Source organism: Typopeltis vanoorti, chromosome 16 (genome assembly GCF_054136105.1).
Source record: "Typopeltis vanoorti isolate ZY-2024b chromosome 16, IOZ_Tvanoo_1.0, whole genome shotgun sequence".
Lineage (NCBI taxonomy): Eukaryota > Metazoa > Arthropoda > Arachnida > Uropygi > Thelyphonidae > Typopeltis > Typopeltis vanoorti.
This window is the reverse complement of record NC_143564.1, coordinates 59748009-59760030: the sequence shown is the minus strand read 5'-3', so window position 1 is coordinate 59760030 and position 12022 is coordinate 59748009. Positions and strand designations below refer to the sequence as shown.

General features: G+C 37.2%; 1 protein-coding gene across 1 annotated transcript in view; it reads right to left on the bottom strand.

Moving 5' to 3' along the window:
• muskelin (muskelin 1) overlaps positions 1–12022 on the bottom strand; it is a 411065-nt gene that overhangs the window by 233870 nt on the left and 165173 nt on the right. The window contains exon 10 of the mRNA XM_090406668.1: positions 849–961. Within this exon, the coding sequence (XP_090262794.1) occupies positions 849–961 (113 nt within the window). The remainder of the gene's footprint in view (positions 1–848; positions 962–12022) is intronic.

Genomic DNA, 12022 nt, shown 5'->3' with positions numbered 1-12022 from the left:
TATCAACAATAACAATCAAAAAGACTTATTTCTTGTGTGTTCTCTCCACAAGAATTTAGGCATTATTTTATGCTGTAACATGGAATTATTAATGATGGCTGTTCTGAAAAGAAATCCAGCAGGTCCTTACCATTATTATTAGCTTGACTCTTTTCATCAAATTTTTCCAGCACATTTAAACGTGCCTGTGAATCACTTCTTACCTGCTCTTTAGGTCTACAACAAGACAAGCTTTACCTTTTACCTTAGATGACAGTCTTTGCTCTCAAATGACTCAAAAAAATTCCTATCCTTCTTGTTTACTAGAACTTCTGAAAACCACAGGCATAGATGTCTAATTCCACAATCTGAAATTTGTCCTCATCACTCTACTTGAAACTGCCTACAATTATTTATCTTCATATTTAGTGTCGAATGTCATATTTATCCCTTTCTCAACATTAAACAAATATATCATCATTAACACTAATTATGCCAATATGGTACCTCTCCTCTACAAGCTCCACTTATTTACTCTTGAGGTTTCTTGTGCCCTCATATTTATCTCTGATATCATGTAATACAGAACGTAGTTTGGTTAGCTCAGTCCTAAGTTGTCAGTCCATCATTGTTAGTTCAGTATTCAGTTGGATACTTAATAACACGACGCAAGTTGAGAAGGTGATGACTGGACAATAGATTAAGATCCCTGGTCAGTACTCTGTATCTATTTGGAAGTCTTCTAATTATCTACTTATCGACTATATAAATAAATAAAGCTAACATATTACTGAAATGACATTAGTTAATACAATATTTTGAAATTTATTTACAGAGGGTGAATGAAGTAGTACATACATAAATCCTACCTGAAGCTGTGTATCCCGTGATAAACATGTCCAAGCTCCAGATGGAATATGATAGGCCCAGAGATCAGCCAGATCTTGCATACCATCCCATCCTCCAAATAAATATATAGTTTCTGTAAAGCAAAACATTTTTCTATAAAATTATTTTCTGAATGTCACACAGAAATAAACAGAAATGAATATTATTATTATTATTACGTGACACTTCCAGGGAGTCCAGAGACTCATCAAGGGAGGGCACCTACTCTACAACTCAGTCTCCACCACTCGATTCACCAACTACAATGAACTGCAACTACACCAACACCATCTTCCATCCACTACCACCACTAGTATTTTGATAGACAATCACAAACATCCATGCCCATAGCGAGATTCGAATCTGCAGCCTGGAGAGCGGATATGCTAACCACTCGGCCAACCAGGTTGATTGAATATAATATCAGGATGTTTTATTTTTATTTATTTTTTTTTGTCACATATTATTTAGATTCGGATGGTGGAAGTTAATTCTCTGAGAAATATTTACATGTTATATTTTTAGGATGATAATTATTAGGAAATTGCACAATGTATACAGATGTAAAACCAGTTAGATCTTAAAAGGAAATCTTTAAGTTTCATCATTGAGATATTAGTATAATAAATCATACTTATATGAACTCTAATAATTTGATGTACATTTACCTTTTAATCTATGGTGGCTAGCTTAGCATTGCTTCAATGAAGTTTCTACATGTTCATTTATTTTGAAATATATTTAATTTATAATCTGAATACAAAATGTATAACAGTTAACCATTTCATTCTGATTAATTCAAGGTGTACAAGATCAAATCAATTCTGATAATAATCCATTTATTACCAGAAATGCTTTCTTTCCTCTAAAAACATTTTGGACTTTCAAACAAATTTTGATCCATAAAATCATCTGGATCTTAATAATGAATATATAGAACAAGTAAAAATACTTCAGCTATTTAGGCACATATTTGATGATATGCCTCAACAGACGAAAGTGAACTGAATAAATTACTAAGAGAGAAATTAGTCAAAACACTAAACTAGATATACAGAAGTCAGTTTCAAACCAATTTTAACTTGGAGATTAAAGAATCCAGTTAGAAACAAAACGGTTGATCAACGACTAGAGATTGCAGATATAAGACTTCCAAGAAAAATTAGGAGAGTGAACTAATGGCATCAATGACAGTCATATGAAAATTGATGATAATAGAAAGGAACATGACGTTAGCATTCAAGGATGTGTGAGCAGAGCTAAACCAGGTGATAGCCACTTAAAGAGAATGGGAGAGGAAAGGGATTAGCAAAGCAGATATTTGATGGTAGGAAAAAGAATCAATTTCGGTCTTCTATGTCATTACTTACCGTATCGATCCAGATAGACATGGGCTATCAGGATTTTAATACTGTCAGCTATGATCTGACAGCATTGAAGTCCTGAGAGACAGAAAATTTATATCTAGGAAACATGTAAATTTCATGTATTAGTACCATCATCCTATCACAGTGCTTCCACATCTCAGTCAATTTATATATATATATATATAAAAAAAAACATTTGTTTGGTAAGATGTGGGTTTGAATCCTGTCTAGAATATGAACTTATCATGGCTTTCAAATGAAGGTGAGTCAATCAGAATGATATTGAGATGGCAGTATTTTTCCCTCCTGTAAACTCTGGTTTTTCATCCTGCAACCAGGCAAATTATCCAGGAGAATATATGCAATTTAGACACAAAAATACACATCTAGGTATAAGCCTAACATTATGGTTATGAAAACCAATCTGGGTATGCTGTGGGTTTTCGAGACCAGTAAATATCGTGGATTATTATTTATAATTATTACTATCAATTGTATCCTTTACACCTCTTGAAGGTTATCATGAATTTGATAATGAGGTTTTCCTTTAAATGGCACTGACAGAACTACAGCATCATGGGGGGGGGGGGTGCATATAGCAGAAAAAAACTGCCCTGCTTGTTTGAAGCAGAAAGTGGCTTAAAAAGTTTGTTGTCTGGTCTCTAGGGAAGTGAGAGATTCTTGATAGTTAAAAAAAATTAAATTTTTTTTTATTAAAAAGAAAAAAAACTTGGCCTGCACGTGATATATTAATGCGTTATAGGTTTACAACTTTTATTGTTCACAAGAAAAATATGAAACTATAAACATAGATATATATATCACTGTTAATAATATGATTATTAATGTGTAAATACTATTTTATAAACTCAATAAGTGCAATGGGGATGTTAATCCAAATGCCACTCTTTGCTATTTGCTTCAGTGGTTCCATATTTATCTTATTTCATGTGCAGTTTTGAAAATATACAAGTAATAAAGCTTTCAATTTCCATAAATTAATATTTTGGTGAAGTGATCGTAAAATAGTAATGAAATAAAAATGCAGGACCCTCCTGATTGTTAAAGAAGCTAGATATTTTGTGTGTGATAGATAAAGAAAAATACAACATAAATAATCAGCAAAGGAATTTTGAGAACTTACTATCAATGCAGTTTACCATATGTGAACATGACATCACCATACAAGACAATCTGACACTTTTTAAACTAGCTACTTTCCAGATAAGAAGTAGTAATAGCTATCACTTTACTCATTCATAGCACTGCTCAGCATGTAGGTGATAAAATGACTTTCTATAATCTTTTTAGATATGTTTGGGTAATGTAAGATGCCTTTTTCTAACATTGACTTAAGAATTTTTAAATTAGCTTTAGAATTTACTCATTTACTTAAACCAAGGTATGTGTGTGTGGGGGGGGGTTCAGTATTTTATCAATTTTCACTGCAATTTTTTTAACCCACCTTTGGACACAAGTCACAAAAAGGTTTGGGAAAAATATATGGGATTGCTCTTGACAATAATTTTCAATGCACTTGATCATGCCTGGCAGAGAGGCTTTCTTACCAAAGTAAGATGATATTTATTGTTTCACTCCACTCCCTACTCTTTATGACTGGGTTATTACTGTTACACCCTGATAACTTAAGAATGTGAAAATTTCAGTTATCATGGTGTAACAAGAGAAGAAATAAAAATCCTGTATAGATAACTAAGTAAGCAAGCTTGTTCCTAAACAGATATCATTAAGAGCCTTTGAAAGTAACGAATATAAATAAAATAACTAAATAAAAAGAAAGAAAAACACGCTTGCATCCAAGTGAAAAATATAGCTGAAATTGTTTGTTGAACTTAAAAAAAAAAGGGAAGGGAATTTTATTACAGTCGTGATATGATAAAATAAGGTTAAGTAAAGCAAAGACGATTAGTCATAGGATTTTGTATGTGAGAGGCTAGTTTTTACACTTGAAATAAGAGATTAAAGATTCAATTTAATTCTTAGAAAATTTTGGAAAGGGGATTATTTTAGTATAGATGACATAGAGGTTAGCTTAAACAAAAACCAAAGCTCAAGATCATAATTCCCAAATTGAAACTTCGTCACGTATCAGTCGCGTGTACATGGACCGCATGATGTTTTGGCAGAAAAACGCAGCTCTAATTGGTCAGTGAAATCGACTCCAGTAAAGGGGGAAGAAAAGAAATTGAAGAAGGTGCTGGTAGGGGTCATTGTATAAAAGGGTTAGAATTCCCCCCCCCCCCGAGTTTTTTTTTTTTTTTTTCCCTAAGAGAGTTTTTCTTCACGAGTCTTCGTATAGGTCTCACGCGGTTTTCCTGAGTGAAGGGTTAGGAGTTTTCTCCGTCCAACACAATAAGGAAACAAAGTGTGCGGGATTTCGATTCCATGATCCTATTGTAAGATATGAGGGATGCCGTTTAGTTAAAAAGAGAAAAGATAATGTCAGTGTGTTTCATCGTAATGAGAGAAAGAAAATTCTATAAAGGAGTCAATGCCCACGTGGTGAATTTCACAGCCATAGAATAGATGATCCTATGTATGTCCTTGATTGAAGAATGTAAGGTAAAGATTGTGAAAGCCCATCTTAGTGCCAAAAGAACTTAGGCGTGATAAGTTATAGAAGAGTCCATCCTAGAAAGGTAAAAATATCGGAAAAAGGTAGAGACCAGTGTAGAAGACCCAAGTCAAAAGGTAAAATCTCATGTCAATTCAAACCATATGTAACCATAGTCATTGTTCAATTACTGAACAGTTGAAAGGATTAATGAGAATTATACTAGGATTTTAGTACATGTCAAACTAGAATAAAAATGAGCTTGTTATTATTAATTAATACGTAATTCACGTGCCTAGAGATTTATGCATGTGCACTGTATTTTAATTAAGTGAGTTTTAAAGGTCAAAAGTGTGTATTAGCTCAGCAAAAGGATAAATTTAATCCATATCATCTTAGTGAGAAAATTAGAGTAACTGATTATATGTGTCCTAGAAAATACAGAATTATAGCATGATCAAACCAGTAAGGGACAAAGGATCAACTAGATAACAAAAATAAGTAAATAATAATAAATTTTAATTAATTCTTTTAGATAATCTTCCCAAGACCGTGCGGTTAGCCTAGTGGCTTTGCGCTTCGCAACCATATGCCTGGGGAAGGAGTGTCCCAGGTTCGAATCCCGATGTAGACGTGAGGAATTTGATGATCTTCCTCAGGCATAGCCAAGTTAGCCGGTTTTGGGCGCGGTCAGTAGGGTTTTTTCCGCAGTTTATCTGGCGGTTTTCATCCCGCAAGCAGGCAAACTGGCCCGTGAACATACACCTCTACAGTCAAAAATATATCCCCCCCCCCAGCGGCAGACCAGGCGACGGGTCGGTTGGAAGTAGTACTAACAAGATGTCGCATCTAAGTAACACGCGGACCCTGCGTAGGAAGCGGGAATAACGCGAAGAAGAAGAAGAAGAAGAAGAAGAAGATAATCTTCCCATATCCTCAAGATATGCAGAGAGTTGTTCTTTTTAAGATTTGATATTTAGGTTGATCAAGGAATGCTATTCATAACTGTTGAAACGATCTCTTGAATGTGCAAGAAATACCAAGAAGTTATGTAATTTGATTGAACTGAATCACATGTAAAGATGGAGTTTTCTATAAACAGAGAAGCTTACACATCCACCTGGATGGCTAGCATAATGATAGGCAATATGGTCAAATACTATTGGTTTTCTTTTAACAATGAATCCTATTCTTAATAGAGAATAATGACTCAGATTTTTACTAAATAGCTTAAGGAAATTACAATGTATACTAGGATATACATTAAAATAAATTTTAATACACTTACAATATTTCGGCAACGTCACATTGCCATTTTCACAGGAACTTAAAAAAACAAGACACGTGCATGCAAGCACAACGAACAGTAAATGAGGACAAAGCAGGCAGCTATTCATTCTTCTAAAAGTCCTGATGATGCTCCCTAGTGGGAAATGTTGGTATTCTTGGGCGATTGGGCTGAAGGTCTTCTGATGTATTCCCAAATTTGGGGCAGTCTCATGCAACCAAATTTGTTGAAGTTTGGATTGTTTCTTAGGGCTGAGGCTGATTCCATGAAAAGCCTTTCGTATTTGAATTTACTACGGTGTATTATCGTGGCTTTCTTCCACCATATTCTACGGAGAGTATACAGCATATGGTCTGCAAGACCAGAGTGGCTGTACTGGTGAAACCGGATGTAGTCCTTGTGTTCTGAAATTCTGATATTAGCTGTCCTGCCTGTTTGGCCAAAGTAGGACAGCTTACAGCTGCAAGGGACCTGGTAAACAGAAGGTATGTCTAGGAGGGGGGGGGGGGGGGATGGTCTTTAGTAGAGCAGATAAGGGATGCCAATTTTTTAATATGGTCTGTAACAAGAAGTTAAGTCATGTTTTTTTAGGATTTTTGAAATTTTTTCCGAGGTGCCTCGGATATAGGGTATGGTGATGGATTTAGAGTAATCCTTGTTGTGAGGGTGGGGGGGGGGGTTTGTGGTATATTGGTTTCAATATTTTTTGGATTTTTTTTTTTTTGGAGAGGGGGGGTAGCCATTGGCTGAGAAAGTGTTGAGAATGTGGTTTAGTTCTGTGGTTAGGACATTGTCATTTGAACAGATAAGTTTAGCTCTGTTGCGTAGTGTCTTAATGACTCCATGTTGTTGTGAGGGGGGGTAATTGTTGGTGAATGTATCTGCCTGTATGGGTGGGTTTTCTATAGACTGAGAAAACCAAGGTTCCATCAGGCTGGTGGGTGACTAGAGTGTCTAAGAAAGGAAGGCAGTTGTTTTTTTCTTCTTCCAGGTGAATTTGATTTTGGGATGTTGACTGTTTAAGTGTGTTAGTAAGGAGAGGAGTGCATCGGGGCCATGTGGCCAAATAGCGAACACATCATCAAAATAGTGAAGCTATAAGATTGGTTTTTGTGGGGCAGAGGCTAAGGCTCTTTCTTCAAAGGTCTCCATAAAGAAATTGGCCAAGGGTGGGGAAAGTGGTGAACCCATGGCTGTCCCCTCTATTTGTTTGTAGAATTTTCCCTGCCAAACAAAATAGCCCGAGTTCATTGTGAACTGAAATAGACCCCCTAGACCTACCTGGTGTTTACCAGGTCCCTTGCAGCTGTAAGTGTTAAAACCATTTAACACTTTCCCTTCCCATATTTATGGACTCCCAAAAATACATAAAGAAAATGTGCTATTACATCACATAATGGATGGCATTGATTCCCCCACATACAAACTAGCTAAACATTTGGCCAAAGCTCTCACACACTATACTGGCAACACTCCTTCACACATAAAAACTTAGCCCACTTCAAAACCAGCATAGAAAACCTTACACTCAAACACACTGACGTAATATTCAGTTTTGATGTCTCCTCCTTATTCACGAATGTCCCACTCAATGAATCCTTAGAGCTAATCCAAGCTAAATTTCCTTCCGATATCACAGCACTATTTCGGTTCACAATGAGCTCGGGCTATTTTGTTTGGAAGGGAAAATTCTACAAACAAATAGAGGGAACAGTCATGGGTTCACCACTTTCCCCACCCTCAGCCAATTTCTTTATGGAGACCTTTTGAAGAAAAAGCCTGAGCCTCTGCACCACAAAAACCAATCTTATGGCTTCACTATTTTGATGATGTGTTCGCTATTTGGCCACATGGCTCTGATGCACTCCTCTCCTTCCTAACACACTTAAACAATCAACACCCAAGAATCAAATTCACCCTGGAAGAAGAAAAAAACAACTGCCTTCCTTTCTTAGACACACTAGTCACCCGCCGCCAGCCTGATGGAACCTTGGTTTTCTCAGTCTATAGAAAACCCACCCATACAGGCAGATACATTCACTAACAATTACCCCCCCTCACAACAACATGGAGTCATTAAGACACTACGCAACAGAGCTAAACTTATCTGTTCAAATGACAATGTCCTAACCACAGAACTAAACCACATTCCCAACACTTTCTCAGCCAATGGCTACCCCCACAAAAAAATCCATAAAATATTGAAACCAATATACCACAACCCCCCCCCCCCCACCCTCACAACAAGGATTACTCTAAATCCATCACCATACCCTATATCCGAGGTGCCTCGGATACCATACCTGGTGTTTACCAGGTCCCTTGCAGCTGTAAGCTGTCCTACTTTGGCCAAACACAGCTTACAGCTGCAAGACAGGTGTAAGCTTTGGGCAGGACAGCTAATATCAGAATTTCAGAACACAAGGACTACATCCAGTTTCACCAGTACAGTCACTCTGGTCTTGCAGACCATATGCTGGATACCCTCCATAGAATACGGTGGAAGAAAGCCACGATAATACACCGTAGTAAATTCAAATATGAAAGGCTTTTCATGGAATCAGCCTCAGCCCTAAGAAACAATCCAAACCTCAACAAATTTGATTGCATGAGACTGCCCCAAATTTGGGAAACCTACATCAGAAGACCTTCAGCCCCAATCGTCCAAGAATATACCAACATTGCCCACTATGGGGCACCATCAGGACTTTTAGGAGAAAGAATAGCTTCCTGCTTCGTCCTCATTTACTGTTTGTTGTGCACGTGTCTTGTTTTTTTAGGTTCCTGTGAAAATGGCAACGTGACATTGCCGAAATATTGTAAGTGTATTAAAATTTATTTTAATGTATATCCTAGTATACGTTGTAATTTCCTTAAGCTATTTCTAAGCCTTTCCACAAGAATAATGATTCAGAGTTTAGCCTTCCTCCAACGTATTTTAAGTAACAGGAATGGTGATTTTCCAAATAAAGAACCTGAGCAAACTAATTGCAGCTGGTTTTTCTCTAATGTGAGAGATGCTTGAATGTCTGTATATTATTACTTTATTATTATTATGTGACATCTCTATGGAGTCTCCAAAGACTCATCACAGAAATGCAGTATGCACCACCAACACAATCCTACTACTACACCATGCCATCCACTTTCCACAAAATACACACACACACACACACACACACACACACACACACACATACGTGTGTGTGTGTGTATTTTTTTTTTTTAAAAAAAGTCTCATTGACTATGTTGTTGTTAAAGTAATGCTTCCCCACTGGTTCAGGATACAAGAGTATACAGATGATATGAAATAGGAAATGATCACCATTTAGTGTTGAGAGATAAAATTGAACTTCAGATTGAAAAAAAGGCCGGTAAGAAAGTTGAACAGCTATCAGATGTGAACTGTAGATTCAAATACACAAACATTATCCAAGAAAAACTGAAAGTGTTCGAAAACAAGAACCAAACCTTGAAGATTCAGTGGCAAACCCTAAAGAAAACTTTGACTGATTCAGTCAAAGAGGCATGCGTTTGAGGTAATCTGCAAGAATAGAAAAATCAGAACTCCATGGTGGACTCAGGAAGTTAAAGAGGCACTCAAGGAAAAGAAGAAAGCACATTGAAAGTTCCTGGCAAGTAATTCACCTTGTGCTTTTAGGGAATAGATAAAAAAAATGTAAGAAAGCAAAGCAGTGCATAAAATTAGCCAAACAAACATTGGAAGACTGTAAGACCACTGAAAATAATATCAGGAAGGTGGTAAAATATTCTGGAGGCTATTGAAAAAAGTTCAGAAAAGGAATAAAGAGTACTTAAAAGGAATTAGACATGATAAATGAGGATAAAGATTCCTGATGTATGGAATAATTACTTTGAAAGATCATTAAATGAAATTATCAGTGACAGCATGGTGATAGAAAACACTCAACAGGAATACCATCAGGAATATATATCTGCACTTGAAGTAAAAACGCTATCACAAACCTGAAGTGGGAAAAGGCAGCTGGAGTAGATGATATTAGACCAGAAATGTTAAAATATGGAGTTATAAAAGTTTTACAGTGGCTGCACTGCATAATTCAGAAAGCCTGGTCAGAGAGTGAATTATGGGCAACTCCAAGGAGTCCTTAGATTCATCGAGGGAGGCCCTAAACATCATGTCAAGAACAACTATTCAACATCCACACAGCATCTATCATACTTTGCCTTGAACTCATTCACAGTCATGGCACCCACAACAGACTCTGGCAGAATTAATCTTACAAAAACCCTTCAGTAATTTGAATGTCTCAATCATATCACCCCTTTTCTGCCTATCAACCAATTTCTGCAGCCCACAAATCTTCAACCTATTCTCATAAGGTTCTTTCCATTGACCTGCTATCATCTTGGTCACTCGCCTCTGGATCCTCTCCACATCCTCCCCATCAAGAAGAAACCCTGGCGCCCAGATCTGGGCACAATAGTCAAGATAGGGTCTTATCAAGGCTCGACACAGAGGAACAATAACTTGCTTGTCTCTGCTCGTCAAAGTATTCTTCAGTAATCAAGTGATTTGATGAGATGATTTGGCCACTTTTGCAATGTGTCCCCTAAACTTCAACTCCCAAATCCCTGGCCTCGTCGATTTCCTGGAGTACAGTTCCACCAATGTGGTATACTGCTGCTAATCTTATCACCCCAAAATGCATAACTTTACACTTTGCCACATTAAATTGACATCCATTCTCAGCCCAGTTCTCCAATCTATCCAAATCATCCTGCAAAATTTTGACATCATGTGCATTCACTAGTGCTCTACCAAACTTTGCATCATCAGCAAACAAATGAACAGTTCCTCTCAGGTCCTTTCCTATATCATTAATGAACAAATTAAATAGTAGTAGTCCAAGAACAGAACCCTGCAGCACACCACTAGTCACAGGCCGTCTTTTGGACTCTACTCTTGAATAAACTACTCTCTGATATCCATCCATCAACCACTCTCCTATCCATCTCACCAACCCTATATCCATCACCATATGCTGCAGTTTACTGATTAGAATTCCATGTGGTATCCTGTCAAAGGCCTTAGCAAGGTCCAGCAGTATCACTGTAAACCTATTACCCTTATCCATTTCAGCCGTCACGGTGTTATAAAACTTGAGCAAGTTACTGAGGCATGATCTACCCTTCAAAAAACCATGCTGTCCCCCATGCAGTATCCCATTTTCATCTATCCATTCCTGTATTTTTCTCTTGACTACTTTCTCCAAAACCTTGACAATGACTCCTGATATGCTGATCGGTTGGTAATTTGCAACAGCAGTCTTGGAGTCACCTTTATGCAGTGGAACTATTTTCCCCTCTTCCCCCCCCTCGGGACTAACCCAGACCCAAGACTCAAATTAAACAAAATGGTCAATGGCACTGACAATTCTTTAGCTGCTTCACATAAGACCTGAGCTGGTATACCATCCAATCCCACAGATGTATTCCATTAAGGTTTTGTAATATACTATTCACTTCCATTTCATTCACCTCAATTCCTGTATAAGCTACTGGTTCCTTCATTCCTGCAATATCACCACCTGGATGATATACTCTTGCAAAGTGCTAACTCAGTAATTCCAATATATCAACTGATTCAGTTACCTCCCTACCATCAGCAATCCTTAAAATCATTGTGCCGTATAAATTTTTTTTTTACTTGCAGCATATCAAAAAAACTGTTTGGGATTCTCTTTAATCTAGGTATACAGTCAGCCCATTACCTCTTTCAAATGCTGCTTTACTGCTTCCCATGCACTATCAACCTCCAGCCCTTGCAGTTTTACATGCCATGGCACTGAATCAAGCAATCTCCTAAACTTGTCATACTTACCAGCCTGGTAATTCCACATGTACCCTGTCTTAATTGAAAATTCCATGCATTTAGCCACC